General features: G+C 44.1%; 1 protein-coding gene across 1 annotated transcript in view; it reads right to left on the bottom strand.

The window, feature by feature from the left end:
• Positions 1-18,769, bottom strand: part of LOC120028392 (unconventional myosin-XVIIIa-like) — a 198,208-nt gene that overhangs the window by 52,622 nt on the left and 126,817 nt on the right. The window contains exons 20-26 of the mRNA XM_038973626.1: positions 18,519-18,647; positions 13,104-13,247; positions 12,667-12,756; positions 12,231-12,350; positions 11,629-11,740; positions 7,859-7,986; positions 7,126-7,280 (exon numbers count right to left, since the gene is read on the bottom strand). Of these exons, the coding sequence (XP_038829554.1) occupies positions 7,126-7,280; positions 7,859-7,986; positions 11,629-11,740; positions 12,231-12,350; positions 12,667-12,756; positions 13,104-13,247; positions 18,519-18,647 (878 nt within the window). The remainder of the gene's footprint in view (positions 1-7,125; positions 7,281-7,858; positions 7,987-11,628; positions 11,741-12,230; positions 12,351-12,666; positions 12,757-13,103; positions 13,248-18,518; positions 18,648-18,769) is intronic.

Consider the following 18,769-nt stretch of genomic DNA (forward strand, 5'->3'; position numbering starts at 1 on the left):
GGGTCAGAAGTTTACATACACTCAATTAGTATTTGGTAGCATTGTCTTTAAATTGGCAGTAGAAAACCTAAATAGTATATTTGACCTCTCAGCTTCCTTATCAAATCTAAAAATGGAGACAAGCTAAGAAAATTAACAACAATGACAAATGGTTTGATGAAGAATGCAAAAACCTAAGAAAGAAATTGAGAAACCTATCCAACCAAAAACATAGAGACACAGAAAACCTGAGCCGACGCCTTCACTATGGTGAATCACTAAAACATTACAGAAATACACTACAGAAAAAGAAGGAACAGCATGTCATAAATCAGCTCAATGTAATTGAAGAATCCATAGAATCTAACCACTTCTGGGAAAATTGGAAAACTCTAAACAAACAAAATAGGAAGAGTTATCTATCCAGAACAGAGATGTATGGATAAACCACTTCTCTAATCTTTTTGGCTCTATAAGAAATAACAAAAAGCAAAAACATATACACTACTGTTCAAAAGTTTGGGGTCACTTAGAAATGTCCTTGATTTTGAAAGAAAAGCACATTTTTTGTCCATTAAAATAACATCAAATTGATCAGAAATACAGTGTAGGCATAGTTAATGTTGTAAATGACTATCATAGCTGGAAACGGAAGATTTTTTATGGATTATCTACATAGGCGTACAGAGGCCCATTATCAGCAACCATCACTCCTGTGTTCCAATGGCACGTTGTGTTAGCTAATCCAAATTTAGCATTTAAAAGGCTAATTGATCATTAGAAAACCCTTTTGCAATTATGTTAGCACAGCTGAAAACTGTTGTTCTGATTAAAGAAGCAATAAAACTGGCCTTCAGACTAGTTGAGTATCTGGAGCATCAGCATTTGTGGGTTCGATTACAGGCTCAAAATGGCCAGAAACAAAGAACTTTCTTCTGAAACTCGTCAGTCTATTCTTGTTCTGGATTTCATGCGAGAAATTGCCAAGAAACTGAAGATCTCGAACAACGCTGTGTACTACTCCCTTCACAGAACAGCGCAAACTGGCCCTAACCAGAATAGAAAGAGGAGTGGGAGGCCCTGGTGCACAACTGAGCAAGAGGACAAGTACATTAGAGTGTCTAGTTTGAGAAACAGAAGCCTCACAAGTCCTCAACTGGCAGCTTTATTAAACAGTACCCGCAAAACACCAGTCTCAACATCAACAGTGAAGAGGCAACTCCGGGATGCTGGCCTTCTCGGCAGAGTTCCTCTGTCCAGTGTCGGTTCTTTTGCCCATCTTAATCTTTTATTTTTATTGGCCAGTCTGAGATATGGCTTTTTCTTTGCAACTCTGCCTAGAAGGCCAGCATCCCGGAGTCGCCTCTTCACTGTTGAGACTCAGCTCTGGCATCTTCCCCAATATTTGGAACCAAGGACTGATCACCCCAATCCACAAAAGTGGAGACAAATTTGAACCCAATAACTACCGTGGGATATGCGTCAGCAGCAACCTCAATACATTTAAAATCAGTTTTTCACAATTCCTGACATTTAATCCTAGGAAAAATTCCCTGTCTTAGGTCAGTTAGGATCACCACTTTATTTTAAGAATGTGAAATGTCAGAATAATAGTAGAGAGAATGATTTATCTCAAATTTTATTTCTTTCATCACATTCCCAGTGGGTCAAAAGTTTACATACACTCAATTAGTATTTGGTAGCATTGCCTTTAAATTGTTTAACTTGGGTCAAAATTTTGGGTAGCCTTCCACAAGCTTCCCACAATAAGTTAGGTGAATTTTGGCCCATTCCCCCTGACAGAGCTGGTGTAACTGAGTCAGGTTTGTACGCCTCCTTGCTCGCACACGCTTTTTCAGTTCTGCCCACACATTTACTGCCCACTCAATGGGATTGAGGTCAGGGCTTTGTGATGGCCACTCCAATACATTGACTTTGTTGTCCTTAAGCCATTTTGCCACAACTTTGGAAGTAGCTTGGGGTCATTGTCCATTTGGAAGACACATTTGCGACCAAGCTTTAACTTCCTGACTGATGTCTTGAGATGTTGCCTCAATATATCCACATAATTTTCCATCCTCATGATGCCATCTATTTTGTGAAGTGCACCAGTTCCTCCTGCAGCAAAGCACCCTCACAACATGATTCTGCCACCCCCATGCTTCACGGTTGGGATGGTGTTCTTCGGCTTGCAAGCATCCCCCTTTTTCATCCAAACATAACAATGGTCATTATGGCCAAACAGTCATATTTTTTTTTCTTCATCAGACCAGAGGACATTTCTCCAAAAAGTAAAATCTTTGTCCCCATGTGCAGTTGCAAACTGTAGTCTGGCTTTTTTATGGCGGTTTTGGAGCAGTGGCTTCTTCCTTGCTGAGCAGCCTTTCAGGTTATGTCGATATAGGACTCGCTTTACTGTGGATATAGATACTTTTGTACCTGTTTCCTCCAGGATCTTCACAAGGTCCTTTGCTGTTGTTCTGGGATTGATTTGCACTTTTAGGAGACAGAACGCATCTCCTTCCTGAGTGGTATGACTGCTGAGTGGTCCCATGGTGTTTATACTTGCATACTATTGTTTGTACAGATGAATGTGGTACCTTCAGGCATTTGGAAATTGCTCCCAAGGATGAACCAGACTTGTGGAGGTCTTGGCTGATTTCTTTTGATTTTTAGAATTAGACGCAACAATTAGACACAACCAAATCATGAGAAACAAAAAGATAATTACTTGACACACTGGAAAGAATTAACAAAAAAACGGAGAAACTAGAATGCTATTTGGCCCTAAACAGAGAGTACACAGTGGCAGAATACCTGACCACTATGACTGACCCAAAATTAAGGAACTCTTGGACATTTGAAATGTCTCTGTTCCTCTGAAACTTGTGTGGGTGTAATATTAACTGTAAATGTTTTTATTGTTTGTACAAACTCAGTGAGCATAGCCTTGCTATTGAGAAAGGCCGCCTAAGGCAGACCTGGCTCTCTAGAGAAGACAGGCTATGTGCACACTGCCCACAAAATGAGGTGGAAACTGAGCTGCAAAATATATGCCAAATATATGACCATATTAGATACACATATTTACCTCAGGTCACACAGACCCACAAAGAATTTGAAAACAAATCCAATTTTGATAAACTCCCATATCTATTAGGTGAAATTCCACAGTGTGCCATTACAGCAGCAAGATTTGTGACCTGTTGCCACAGAAAAGGGTAACCAGTGAAGAACAAACACCATTGTAAATACAGAGACACGCTATCGGAGCCACCTGGTTTCTTAACGCATCTCTCTGGTAAGAAGAAGGGCGGGGGTGTATGCCTTATGATTAACGAGACGTGGTGTGATCATAATAACATACAGGAACTCAAGTCCTTTTGTTCACCTGACCTAGAATTCCTTACAATCAAATGCCGACCGCATTATCTACCAAGACAATTCTCTTCGATCATAATCACAGTCGTGTATATTCCCCCCAAGCAGACACATTGACGGCCTTGAAAGAACTTCATTTGACTCTATGTAAACTGGAAACCACATATCCTGAGGCTGCATTTATTGTAGCTGGGGATTTTAACAAGGCTAATCTGAAAACAAGGCTCCCTAGATTTTATCAGCATATCGATTGCGCGATCCGGGCTGGCAAAACCCTGGATCATTGTTATTCAAACTTCCGCAACGCATATAAAGCCCTCCCCCGGCCCACTTTCGGAAAAGCTGACCACGACTCCATTTTGTTGCTCCCAGCCTATAGACAGAAACGAAAACAGGAAGCACCCGTGCTCAGGTCTGTTCAACGCTGGTTCGACCAATCGGATTCCATGCTTCAAGATTGCTTCGATCACGTGGACTGGGATATGTTCCGCATAGCGTCGAACAACATTGATGAATACGCTGATTCGGTGAGCGAGTTTATTAGCAAGTGCATCGGTGATGTTGTACCCACAGCGTCTATTAAAACATTCCCCAACCAGAAACCGTGGATTGATGGCAGCATTCGTGCAAAACTGAAAGCGCGAACCACTGCTTTTAATCAGGGCAAGGTGACCAGAAACATGACCGAATACAAACAGTGTAGCTATTCCCTCCGCAAGGCAATCAAACAAGCTAAGCGTCAGTATAGAGACAAAGTAGAGTCGCAATTCAACGGCTCAGACACGAGAGGTATGTGGCAGGGTCTACAGTCAATCACGGACTACAAAAGAAAAACCAGCCCCGTCGCGGACCACGATGTCTTGCTCCCAGACAATTTAAACAACTTCTTTGCTCACTTTGAGGACAATACAGTGCCACTGACACGGCCCGCTACCAAAACATGCGGGCTCTGCTTCACTGCAGCCAACGTGAGTAAAACATTTAAACGTGTTAACCCTCGCAAGGCTGCAGGCCCAGACGGCATCCCCAGCCACGTCCTCAGAGCATGTGCAGACCAGCTGGCGGGTGTGTTTACGGACATATTCAATCAATCCTTATCCCAGTCTGCTGTTCCCACATGCTTCAAGAGGGCCACCATTGTTCCTGTTCCCAAGAAAGCTAAGGTAACTGAGCTAAATGACTACCGCCCCGTAGCACTCACTTCCGTCATCATGAAGTGCTTTGAGAGACTAGTCAAGGACCATATCACCTCCACCCTACCGGACACCCTAGACCCACTACAATTTGATTACCGCCCCAATAGGTCCACAGACGACGCAATCGCAATCACACTGCACACTGCCCTAATCCATCTGCACAAGAGGAATACCTATGTAAGAATGCTGTTCATCGACTACAGCACAGCATTTAACACAATAGTACCCTCCAAACTCATCATTAAGCTTGAGACCCTGGGTCTCAACCCCGCCCTGTGCAACTGGGTCCTGGACTTCCTGACGGACCGCCCCCAGGTGGTGAGGGTAGGTAACAACATATCCACCCCGCTGATCCTCAACACTAGGGCCCCACAAGGGTGCATTCTCCGCCCTCTCCAGTACTCCCTGTTCACCCATGACTGCGTGGCCATGCACGCCTCCAACTCAATCATCAAGTTTGCAGACGACACTACAGTAGGCTTGATTACCTGGTAGGCTTGATTACCAACAACGACGAGATGGCCTACAAGGCGGAGGTGAGGGCCCTCGGAATGTGGTGTCAGGAAAATAACCTCACACTCAACGCCAACAAAACAAAGGAGATGATCGTGGACTTCAGGAAACAGCAGAGGGAGCAGCCCCCTATCCACATCGATGGGACAGTAGTGGAGAAGGTGGGAAGTTTTAAGTTCCTCGGTGTACACATCACGGACAAACTGAAATGGTCCACCCACACAGACAGCATGGTGAAGAAGGCGCAGCTGCGGCTCTTCAATCTCAAGAGGCTGAAGAAATTCGGCTTGTCACCAAAATAACTCACAAACTTTTACAGATGCACAATCGAGAGCATCCTGTCGGGCTGTATCACCGCCTGGTACGGCAACTGCTCCGCCCTCAACCACAAGGCTCTCCAGAGGGTAGTGAGGTCTGCACAACGCATCACTGGGGGAAAACTACCTGACCTCAAGGACACCTACACCACCCGATGTCACAGGAAGGCCATAAAGATCATCAAGGACAACAACCACCCGAACCACTGCCTGTTCACCCCGCTATCATCCAGAAGGCGAGGTCAGTACAGGTGCATCAAAGCAGGGACCGAGAGACTGAAAAACAGCTTCTATCTCAAGGCCATCAGACTGTTAAAGAGCCATCACTAACATTGAGGGGCTGCTGCCTACATACTGACTCAACTCTAGCCACTTTAATAATGGAAAAATGTATGTAATAAATGTATCACTAGCCACTTTAAACAATGCCACTTTATATAATGTTTACACACCCTACATTACTCATCTCATATGTATATACTGTACTCTATAGCATCTACTGCATCTTGCCTATGCCGTTCGGCCATCACTCATTCATATATTTTTGATGTACATATTCTTATTCATTCCTTTACACTTGTGTGTATAAGGTAGTTCTTGTGAAATTGTTAGGTTAGATTACTTGTTAGATATTACTGCATGGTCGGAACTAGAAGCACAAGCATTTCGCTACACTCGCATTAACATCTGCTAACCATGTGTATGTGACAAATCAAATTTGATTTGAACCTATATTTATGTTCATTTATTTTCCCTTTTGTACTACTTGCACATCATTACAACACCGTATATAGACATAATATGACATTTGAAATGTCTTTATTCTTTTGGAACTTTTGTGAGTGTAATGTTTACTGTAAATTTGTATTGTTTATTTCACTTTTGTTTATTATCTATTTCACTTGCTTTGGCAATGTAAACATATGTTTCCCATGCCAATAAAGCCCATTAAATTGAAATTGAATTGAGAGCGAGAGCGAGAGGGGGGGTGGGGGGGGGGGGGAATTGAGAGAGTACTGTGGTGTTTTAACCAGGACTTAAAATATTTGAAGTTACAGTGAAGATCTAAGGTAGTGTTTCTTCTTCAGGTCACAGTGAGGGTGACAGTATGAGTAGTATCAGGTTGTAGTTGCAGATCTGAACATACTGTATGAGTGTGTATGTGTGTGTGTGTGGCGCACACCTCTCTGTGTCTGTATCAAAGATTTAGTTAGACATCGCATAAATGTATCGGTCCCATTGTGGCATCTAGGAGAGCACAGGCAGCGCCATTGAGGCCCTCTCCATTTTGAAGTACTCCATTTTCTTCTTCTACTACTTCTATGAGTTGGTAAACAAACTAAAAGGGTACATACTGCCACCTAGAGTGTTGTTTGAACAGGTATAAAGCCAAGGTTGGCGATTTACTGCCTCCTGCAGTTATGGAATGTTTCCTCACGAGTATAATTCATTGGCTGATCCCTCCTGGTGACCCGATTGCAATTAAGTGATCCTTTCTTAACCCATAGGAAGTCCCACCTAGTTGACTACTTCAAAATGGTGAAAGTCCTCAATGGCGCTGCCCATGCTAAAATGGGCTTTTGAGTACAAGAGCCCTCTATCTCTAAGGTCGGTATTGTTTTATTTCACCTTAATTTAACAAGGTAGGCCAGTTGAGAACAAGTTCACATTTACAACTGGGACATGGGATAAACGTCTTTGTCGGCCTACAGAGTGTGTGCGTTATGAACTGAACTCACTTCCTCTGTTTCTTCTCCAGGTCATGGTTGCGGCTCTGCTGGCCCTCCAGGTGTAGCTTGGTGTCCTGTAGCTCAGCCGTCAATCTCTGACACTTCTTCTTCAGCTGCTGGGCCGTACGCTGCACCTCCTCACTGTCTGCTTGGAGGTCACTTAGCTGGAGGAGGAGAGAGGGAGGGAGATAAAGAGAGAGATGTGTAACATTTAAAATCATTTTTCCAAAATAAGCAGAGGCATGAAAGAGGTCAAAGGTTCCGTTAGCTTCTGTCAAGCTGTCTGTCTGAGTGGCCGACCAGGTGAGACACACAGAGAGAGAAAGAAAAGACTAGTTATTGCTTCACTGCTCCTTTTATGTCTCACTGAGTGTGCGCTCAGGGAGTGTGAAGCTTTATTTGACGTTTTATGAGAAAGCTCAGAGGAGGTGTCAAAAACAGAGCAAGGGGCTGAGAAAAAGACAGAGAGAAAAATAAACGGCAGACAGAGATAGACAAAGACAGTGACAGACAGACACTTGCCCAGCAATGAGGAAAGGAGAGAGAAAAGGAGAGGGAGAGACCCACCGAAAACACTAGTAAACTGCTTCTGGACAGAAGGAAGGATATGAGCTAAGTTTTTTTGCCTGTGAGCATGTGTGTGTGTAGCTAGATGAGGTAGGTGTAAATCCCAACATGCAAGTGTGTGTAAGCAGTGCGAGGTAGAGTTAGAAGTGTGTGTGTGTGTCAGACACTGCCTTACCCTCCTCTCCAGCTGCCGTTTGTTCTGCTGCTCCATCTCCAGCTTGTCATTAAACTCCTGCTGGAGCCTCTTCTTGGTGAACTCGATCTCTCTGATGGCCCTCTCATACTTCAGTCTCCACTCTCCCCCTAACAGACACAACATGCGACAGCACAGTTAGCAGACAGGTCATGGACAGCACTACAAGAACCACACCACGTCAACATTCAATCACAGGAGGTTGGTGTCACCTTAATTGTGGAGGACAGGTTTGTGGTAATGGCTGGAGCGGAATTAGTGGAATGGTATCAAAACCATGGTTTCCATTCACTCCGTTCCAGCCTTTATTATGAGCTGTCCTCCCCTCAGCAGCCTCCATTGCATTCAATACGCCTTCAAATAGAACTAAGATGAAATTGATTAGCCAGTTTGAAAGGAAGTCTGTTTGACCATGGAAGGGGTTTGCATTAGTCAGGAGGAAATGTATCAAGCCGTTTTGAAGCCATATTAAAGTCTGTACACTACTGTTATGGCCTGTACATGTATCTCTTACACAGGGTTGTCTATTCCATGTAAAATGTGGGGTGTTGAAACGTTCAAACAAAACACTGAGACAAAAATCTATTCTACATTCAGAATGGCCAAATAAAGCCTGCATTCGCAGTCTAGCCGGAAGTCTGTTTGGCATGCGTGCAAATATAATTTGAGGACGCCTGCAGTCTTTTAGAATCAATTTCTACACCATGTCTTGCAAAACCTTTTGTCTCCTCATTGATTTCAGGCAGCCGCTGCAGTCTAAGAGGGTGGTCAGCTAGATACAACCAAATAACTGGGCAACTGAAAGGACTCAACCAGAAACAGCCTACTTTGATCCTGGTCTTGGGGTGTACCGTTGTGTGCTGGTTTTCATGGTGCTAAATTGTCACCATATAGCAACATTTTGTGTGTGTGTGTGTGTGTGTGTGTGTGTGTGTGTGTGTGTGTGTGTGTGTGTGTGTGTGTGTGTGTGTGTGTGTGTGTGTGTGTGTGGTTTGGTTTTACTATCCTTGTGGGGAACCAGAAGTCCTCACATGGATAGTACAACAAGGAAAACTCAGACAAGTGGGGACATTTCAGGCTTAGGGTTAGGATTAGGGGTTACGGTAAGGTTAGGTTTAGGGTTAGAATTAAGGTTAGGGTTAGGTTAAGGCAGTGCTTCTCAATTATTTTCTGTTACGCCCCCCCTAGGAAGAAGTAAACATTTCGCGCCCCCCAACTCTCCGCCGCGACTGTAAATAGTATCATTTGTCTATAAAATTGTTATAAGTACAACTCTGCATAACATTGTATCCTTATTAACATTAAAGAAAACAAAAAAATAAAAAAGAAAGAAATATAGATCAACTTACAACAAAGAATAACTTTATTAACATTGTTTTTTAGCCTGTAACAGAAAAGACTTAAAGTGCATCAATTTCCCTGAAATGTAAAAAAAAATGTTATCCTTATTTAAACTGTAAACATTTTTGGACCATTTGATACTGAAAAATAAAATAAAATATAATCAATAAATAATAATACATTCAAATTGATCAGCAACATTAACTCAGGAGCACAATATATGAAACACTTTGACCTATAAAACAAAAATGAATAAAACAATTTGTACAGATTTTTTTTAAATCAAAATGAGGAAGTCAGGATTAATGGCTACAATGAGCACGTTTTGCAGAGCACAGCTTTTCGAAGCGGGGTTTGAAGCATGATACTGCAACTCTCAGCTCCTGCTCAATGTTTAGCTGGGACCTGTACTTGGTCTTCAGTGCAGCAACAGCAGAGAAGCCAGTCTCACAAAGATAAGATGTTGCAAAAGGAAGAAGAATGCCCATGGCCCTCTGCCCTAAGAGTGGATACTGCCTCTCTACACTCAATTCACTCAGTGTCTGTGATGTGAACCTCAGTCTCAATGTGGAGTCAGGCGTCATATCAATGAACTGGTCCTCCTCTGCAGAGCTGAAACCAGTTGGAGCTGGTGCATTGAAAGGATCTCTCACCCAGTCATATTGGGAACTGTTTTCAGGGAAGTTCTTTTTAAAGAATCCCATCGGTGATGAAATATGCTCCTTAATATATGGAATCACTGAGGTGGCATCATAGTCAGTAGTGTCAACAAATTCATGCAGGTTCTCGAATGAATCAGTATTTCCTTCATCAAGTCGCCTGCCCCACATTGCAAGCTTTCGAGTGAAAGAGCTGATCTTGTCTGTGACCTGAGGGAGGTGTTTCTCTTTCCCTTGAAGCTGTAGATTTAGTTCATTTAGCTTTCCAAATATGTCACTCAGGTAGGCCAGTTTTGCCAGGAAGTTCTCATCACTGAATGTTTCTGCGAGGTCATACTTGTGCTCCTGCTCCGAAAACATTCTTATCTGCTCTCTGAGCTCAAAAACTCTGGACAAGACTTTTCCTCGTGACAGCCACCTTGCTTCACTGTGAAACAGCACAGCTTGATGTTCAGCTCCCATCTCCTCACAGATAGCAGAGAAGAATCTTGTTTTTAGTGGTCTGGTCTTTATAAAATTGACTACACCTACAATGTCAGTCATAACCTCACTTAATTCAGAGGAAAGGTGCCTTGATGCCAGTGCTTCTCTGTGTATAACACAGTGTGTCCACTCAGCATTAGGTGAGGCCTTCTTGATGAGTGCCCGAAGTCCTTTTCTCATCCCTGCCATGGTCTGTGCACCATCACTGCAAACACCAATGCAGTTCTCCCACTTTAGCCCATTCTCAGTCAGGAAGCAGTCCAGCATTTTGAATAGCTCTTCAGCTGTGGCTCTGTCTCTGACATATTTACAAAAAAGTAGATCCTCACACAGGGAGTTTGTCATGTCAAAACGTACATAAGCGATAAACAAACAGTCTTTGTTGCTGTCAGTTGCTTCATCGAACTGTAAGGCAAAACGTTTGTCTTTGAGTTTATCTACAAGCTGTTCTTTAAGATCGTTAGCAATGTCATTTATACGTCTGCGACAGTGTCATTGGACAGAGGGATAGTTTTTATTTTTGCAGCACTCCAGCATGACAGAGACCATGTTTAATGCTGCAGGCAGTATCAGCTCCTCCGCTATGGAGTGTTTTTTTTTTGCACTGAGCAATTTGGTACGCCACCTTATATGATGCTAACAGTGCTCGCTGGTTTACTGAAGTAGCATTCACAAAGCGGGACGATTGTTGGCAATATTCGGCACGTTTTCGCTGAAAAAACTCAAGCAGCTTATCAGCGTGATTGGGGTGTAATGACGCCTTAATTTATTTGGCTTCATGCTGTCCGCTGCCAACATTTTTAGACACAGTAAACATACCGGTCTTTCCTCGTCTCCCACCGTAGTCACAGTGAAGCCAAGCGCTACATACGCTTCGTCATATTTCCTCGTCTTAGCTTTCGGGAGACTTACGTTTGTCTCATTATCTCCGTCTCTCTCCGCCTTTCTTTTCATCCCTGTTAAATATTTTTCCATGGTGTCTCTTAAGGGTTTGTTATCTGCACTTCATATCTCCTGCCATGTGCTGTGTGCTCTTGTTCAGTGCAAAAAAAAACTACTCCCTGCGGCAAAAAAGGACTGTTCCCCGGGGTCACACGCGCCCCCCCCCCTGGCATCGCTCCAATCCCCCCCAGGGGGGCGCGCCCCACTATTTGAGAAGGACTGGGTTAAGGGTTATGTTTAGGGTTAGGGAAAATCAGAATTTGAATGGGAATAAATGTTTTGGTCCCCACAAGGATAGTAAAACAAACGTGTGTGTGTGGCGCTGACCTGTGTCGTCATCGTCCATCTCTCCATTGAGCTCAGAGGCTCTGAGGAGTCTGGTCTCCATCACCTCCATCTCCATAGAGTCCATAGACTTCTTCATCGAGTCAAACTTAGTCTGGGGAGAGAATCACAGGCCATGCATTAATACACAAACACATTATATACCAAGTTAGAAATACTGACAGATAGACCTCACATTGCACTTGCACGTACACACACAAACACGCTCATTGTTCACACACACACACACACTTTCTCTAAATGACACAATTGCTCATTTCTAGAAGCGAGGTAATTTGCACCCAGCCCAGCCCATCAGCATGTGCTGTCTGAGCAGTCAGTGGAAAAATGTATCCCATCTAGTTGGAATACCCTGAAAAAAACAATCATGTCAAATGCCAAATAGAAAACTAAAAGGATGGGGAAGGCAGGGTCAACAATCTGATCACACTATTACGTTGCAGCCAACAGAACTGGCAAGGTCGTCATTGGAAATCAGAATCGGTTTTCCATTTACCTGTCTGGTTTAAATAATGAATTAAATAATTGTGTTCATCCAACAACAGTTAAGGATGTCTCATTTCTCCAGTGTTAACAGTGTTAACCTGCAGGTCCTTCATGTCTTTCTCCAGTCTCAGTCTCTCTGAGGTCTCGGACTCCAGCAGCTGAGAGGCCGACTCTCCTGTGTTCCTCTCGTCTGCCAGCTCCGACGACAGCTCTGTGATCTGGCATATACACACAATTGCAATAAGCAAGAGGGTGAAAATAATGTGTTTATTACTACTACACATGCACCCTGTCTTATGCATACAGTGCAATACAGTTAAACTTCATGACATAAAACCTCTATCTGTTCATCCTTTATTTATACAGACAGATCCGCTGGTACAATGTGTTATCTTATATTAGTCTGCAACACAGTTTGTATGTTGTGTGTGTGTGTGTGTGTGTGTGTGTGTGTGTGTGTGTGTGTGTGTGTGTGTGTGTGTGTGTGTGTGTGTGTGTGTGTGTGTGTGTGTGTGTGTGTGTGTGTGTGTGTACCCTGCTCTCCAGGCGGTCACTGTTGAGTCTCAGCTCGTTCCTCTCCTTGTCCACCTTCTCCAGCCTCCCTTTCAGCTGCTGGATCTCCTCCTGGGAGCAGATAGACAGAACGAGAGAGGGGGGGGGGGGGGGGGGGAGAGAAAATGTATTACAGTATTAGAGGGAGCTAAATCTGTATAGTCTCTATAAAGCAGGGGGTGGAAATCAAATGCTGGGGTGTAATCTTTACTACCAAACAGTCGGAAAAACGTTCTGTTTTGCAACAAAAACTAGCATTTCTATTGGACAGATTCAGGTAGGTCCATTCCTGTTTGATGAACCTGTCCAATAGAAAAGATTATTTTTGTTGCAAAACTGAATATTTTGCTACTGTTTGGAGTAATGACTACACCGCTGATCAACAGTAGATGGAGGGTGTGTATAGTTTGTGTACTCACGTCTTTGCCACGTATCTGCTCCTCTGTGAGCTGGACCTCTATAAGGGGGCGTACTGTGGTGAACACCTTCCACCAGGGCCAGCCCTTCACTCCCTTGTTCTTCTTGATGTTCTTCTGGATACAGCGGATAGCCAGGTCCTGGATCTGAAACACATGCAGAGGAGCAGAGGGACTTACAACAAAGGAACCTGTGTGTGTGGGTGTTTGTGTCTGGTGTTATGTCTTATATTTATATATATATATATAAATATACACACACACATCACAAATACAGTGCATTCGGGAAGTATTCAGACCCCTTGAATTTTTCTGAATTTTGTTACATTACAGCCTTATTCTAAAATGAATGGAATCGTTTTTTCCCCCTCCTCATTCTACAACACCCCATGACAAAGCAAAAATAGGTTTTTAGAATTTTTTGCAAGGTTGGATGGGGAGCGTCGCTGCACAGGTATTTTCAGGTCTCTCCAGCGATGTTAGGTTGGGTTTAAGTCTGGGCTCTGGCTGGGCCACTCAAGGACTTGTTCCGAAGCCACTCCTGCATTGTCTTGGCTGTGTCCTTGTCCTGTTGGAAGCTGAACCTTCACCCCAGTCTGAGGTCCTGAGCGCTCTGGAGCAGGTTTTCATCAAGGATCTCTTTGTACTTTGTTATATAGAAAGGTGAGTGCCTTTCCAAATCATGTCCAATCAATTGAATTTACCACAGGTGGACTCCAATCAAGTTGTAGAAACATCTCAAGGATGATCAATGGAAACAGGATGCACCTGAGCTCAATTTAGAGTCTCATAGAAAAGGCTCTAAATACTTATGTAAATTGGTTTTTTCTGTTTTTAATTTGTAATACATTTGCAAAAATTTCTACAAACCTGTTTTTTTGTTTTGTCTTAATGGGGTATTATTGTGTGTAGATTGATGAGGAAAATGTTTTATTGAATCAATTTTAGAATAAGGCTGTAACGTACCAAAATGTGGAAAAAGGGAAGGGGTCTGAATACTTTCCGAATGCGCTGTTTGTATGAAATATGTAACTTTTGATAAATAAAGAAAAGAAGAAATGGCATTGCTTAGTGTCATTGTCTAGCACAATAACAGACACTTGCATCAAGTGTGACGATTTGGGCGAGCTAGAATCAAGACAATCCAAAGTTCTTCTGGCTTCTCACTGCTTTAAGAGCTGAGACAGAGCTCTTCAGAGAAATGTAATCAAACATTGATACCACTTTGGCACCTTGTTAAAAAGGCATTAGGAGGAGCTACATGCTCCCGCTACATGGGCATCTCCAATAAACCACCCATTATCTCACAACCCAATTAGAACAGCACAATGACGGAGAACACAATTCTTATTCGTCACGCCGTGAGAGCACATACATGTTGCTTGGCCATCATGGTCACTGACTGAACAGGCATGCAGGTTATGTTCTCTAAAGCTTGTTTGTCATGCTTAGACCTAAACAAGTCTAACAAATCATGTGTTGACTCAATAAGGGGGGGGGGGGGGGGGGGGGGTGTCAGTGTTGATCTTTCTGTTCCTCAGCCATACAGAGAGCTCATATACAACACCAGAGGGATTTAGAATAAGGTTTTGCAGCCTTTAGAAAGAAGATATGTCTGTGTCAAACAGGTATTGACGGTCTTAGAGAAACACAGGAGCAGAATGTATTCATTTCTCTTTCTTTGTCTCGGTCTTCCTTTTTACTCTGCCTTCTGCGTCTCCTTTACAGAGTTCCCTTTGAGTGTCTGTGAAGCTACATGGCCTTTGCTGAGCACACAAGGCCATAGATGTAACGCATGCATGCACTGACACACACCTGTTCCCAGTCGAGGAAGAAGCTTTGTCTTAAAGCAACGATTTAATTAGACACACTATGGGCCGACTGGCTGAAAGGAGGAATCCCCCATGCTCCTCCATCTTCACCATGCTGTCACTCGTTCTATCCACATGAATGTCAAAGAGAGAGGAGGCTGTGGGCTTCAAACGCTGTGCCGCATCCCTTCTATTCGTCTATTCCCCCATGGTGAAGCACCGTTTCAGAGAAGGAACACTCTCTCTCTCTTTTCTCCATCAAAGCGCTTTGAAAACAAATCCCTGTGAGGGTTTGGCTCAGGCTGAGAGGACTTCAAGGTGCGGGGAGCCCCCCGGAGCAATCAAATAGACAGAGAGAAACAAACGAATAGATTTTTGGGCAGTGGGGACGTCAGTGTCCAGACGAGGAAATCAACACTTTCATGGTCGTGTCTTGTGTCTCTGAGAAATATGGGCCAAAGGTTCAAATGTAACACCCTGCACTGCCTTGTAATCAAGTGTGAGTCTGCTTCCTTAGCTGTACATACAGAATATTTTCCTGTAAATATCAAACCAGCGTACCTTGATACGACACACGCCTCACAAATATTTACCACTACCACTCTCCTCAACACGTATTTTCCTCTAAAACATGCCTTGGCTTCTTAGCTAGAATTGTGCAAAGTCTTCATTGTGTGTTTAAATAGATAGAGAGTTCAACTTAAATAAAACAACCTCAACTTCCTGTTAATCAGATCAAATGAAAACACATTGAACTAAACCTTACTGTAACTACCTTTCAGAACTGCTGGAGGGTAGTGTCCTGTACTGTACCTTTCAGAACTGCTGGAGGGTAGTGTCCTGTACTGTACCTTTCAGAACTGCTGGAGGGTAGTGTCCTGTACTGTACCTTTCAGAACTGCTGGAGGGTAGTGTCCTGTACTGTACCTTTCAGAACTGCTGGAGGGTAGTGTCCTGTACTGTACCTTTCAGAACTGCTGGAGGGTAGTATCCTGTACTGTACCTTTCAGAACTGCTGGAGGGTAGTATCCTGTACTGTACCTTTCAGAACTGCTGGAGGGTAGTATCCTGTACTGTACCTTTCAGAACTGCTGGAGGGTAGTGTCCTGTACTGTACCTTTCAGAACTGCTGGAGGGTAGGGTCCTGTACCTTTCAGAACTGCTGGGGGGTATGGTCCTGTAACTTTCAGAACTGCTGGAGGGTAGCATACTGTACTGTACACCGAAACACATTGTAATGCAGAACGTTGGCTCACAAAAGCCTTTGTAGTGGTGATATTGTTCCCTGTCTGCCCTTGGGCCTCTCAGTAGAGGTCTTCACGGATCCACCTGTACCCGAATACCCGAGACCCAATCCAGGACCCGAACAGGTCCGGATCCAAAATTCTAAATAACGTAACGGGTGGGTCGGATCTGATATGATTGTCACGAGTCTCGGGTATGTAATTTTAACTGACTTGTCCGGAACGGCCTGTACAGATCCAAAGGTGACTGCTACTGTAGAGAGAGAGACATTTTTAATTTGCTGCTCTTGCTTTTCACGAGAGGAGTGTGGCGCGTGTAGCTTGTTGTTGGCCAATCATAAGTCATCAAAGCGGCAATAAGCTACAATCATAGAGCCTCCGTGTGTGGCAAAAGTTAGGAGATAGGAGGGAGGGAGATATCTAATCAGTGGAAGATGTTTGATGATAAATAATCTAGCTATGGCAGCTATTGGTCTACTGTAGAGCGAGTCTGCTTGGTTGGTTGCTGTCTCTCATCCCTCCCTCCCTCCTCACAGTACAGCCCCTCACCCGCCTGCTAGAGCGGCTCCTCTTTCTCTCCCTCCTCTCGTGCTTTATCAGCTCTGGTTAATCAAGTAGCTTTAAAAAGTACTTTTTTGCTGCTTCCTTCACTCGGATAGGGTTTGGATCCAACCAGGTCTATACGGAACGGTTCTAGTTGTCCTCGGGTCTGTTCGGAACGGGTCTCTACATTTCAAAAATATATATTCATACATATCGGGTCTGGGTGGGAAAGCCCCAAGTCCATTTCAGAACGGGTCCAACTTTTTGGACCCTTGAAGAACTCTACCTCCCAGCATTACACAACCCTCTCCAGTCCAGTCTGACCCTCAGCCAGTCACACTGTGAGGAATGACAATCACTCTTAATTGAGTCGTTTACAACTAAACACTTCGCAAACAAAGGAAAATATCAATATCCTGTTCCTAAATCAAAACAAACAATCAGGATAAACAACTTGTGTTACTTATAGAAAGAGGCAGCACTCAAATGAAACAGGCAGAGCAGTAAAGAGAAGCCCACTGCACAATTAATTCACACAAACCACTCTCTCACACCCTCACGTACACAGACAAGCCACCCACCCACACAAACACAACACAGGACAGTACAGGACAACACACAGAGCTAAATAGATCACCACCGGTGGTTCCAGTCATTCAGTGGAGGGTGTTATATCCCTGGTCGTCATGCTCACTCTGGTGTGGTGGGGCTGTTTTCATCCGCCAAACACACACACAGCTCTGTCCCTGCCGTGTCTCTCTCTAATTCCTCATGACTGGACCAGGGATTATGACAGGCGTCTACAATAATAATCTCACCCTGTAGAAACACCAGCCTTCTAGTTTCCCCCACCACTCGTGTATAAATAAAGGTATTACTATTCAAATAGGTAAGGAGAGAGCCTGTACTATAGGAAGTCCTTTTCTTTTTGAGCCTCATCACCCCTACATAGATCAGAGGTCAGGTTAGAGTGAGAGACAGAGAGGAATGCTAAAATGGAGGGAGAGACTGAGAGGGCAAGGAATAAGGCGAGGTGTGTGTGTTCTGGTGCGGTAATCGATAAGGCTGTGATTGAGGTGACGTGGGGGTGTGTGTGTGTGTGTCCCAGAGGAACAGGAGGAGCAGATGGAAGGCTATCTGCTGGGCCGGGGGCCAGCGGAGACAGGATGGATTTATGACACTGTGCTCTGATGAACTTCTGATTTAGTGAGCCGCTAAACCGCCCCACAGATGTGGGTGGCAGAGCTAGCAATGGAGCGAGAGCATGCCATTAATACGAGGCAGAGAGAGAGTGAGAGAAGAGGGCAGAGAGAGAGCGAGAGAAGAGGGTAGAGAGAGAGGGTAGAGAGAGAGGGAGACTATCATTCTAATGCTTCCATGGGAATATTCTCTTCCTCTCTGAAAGAAGCACACGTATCTTCTCTTTGGTTTTCATGGCAACACATTGACTAACTTCACTATAACGGAAGATAAATTAGAACGTGTCGTAGGGGACAAATAACCATATGATCGAATGGGAAGCTTCAGTTCCTTTCAGAGTTTTCCCAAGACATTGTCTGAGGCGGCGAACAAAGAGAGCAGCAAAGCAACCCTGACACAAGCACTTTCTGTACTGGCAAGGGATACACAGCTCTTCAAGGACAACGACAGGCATCGGCTTTGAAAGTGTAGGCATTAGGAACCAACAGCGCACTGTGTGACGTGGTCGAGGGGCACGAAACGGTCCGTTTTGCTGATCCAAGATCAGTTTAGCTCCTTTCGCCATCTAATCTGACCTGGGCTTTGGGCTGGTAAGAACTGGGTTGAGAGCGCTCACTCACCTTCCTCTTCTTGAAAGCCTGTCTGGCCAGGTATCCTCTGCAGGCAGCCTGGAACATGGTGATGTTGCTTCTGGTCTGGACATCTCTCTGCTCCTCCAGTTTGGCCAGGGTCCCCGCTCTGAAGAACACCTGGTGAGAGACAGCGACAGTTAGATACTGATTAATCATGACACGAAAGTGAATTGTATTGAAGTCAGACAGGGAGCATGTGTGTGTGCAAGGTTGCACAATACTATGGAAAAGAAGTAACG

The sequence above is a fragment of the Salvelinus namaycush genome, chromosome 34 (assembly GCF_016432855.1).
Source record: "Salvelinus namaycush isolate Seneca chromosome 34, SaNama_1.0, whole genome shotgun sequence".
Taxonomy (NCBI): domain Eukaryota; kingdom Metazoa; phylum Chordata; class Actinopteri; order Salmoniformes; family Salmonidae; genus Salvelinus; species Salvelinus namaycush.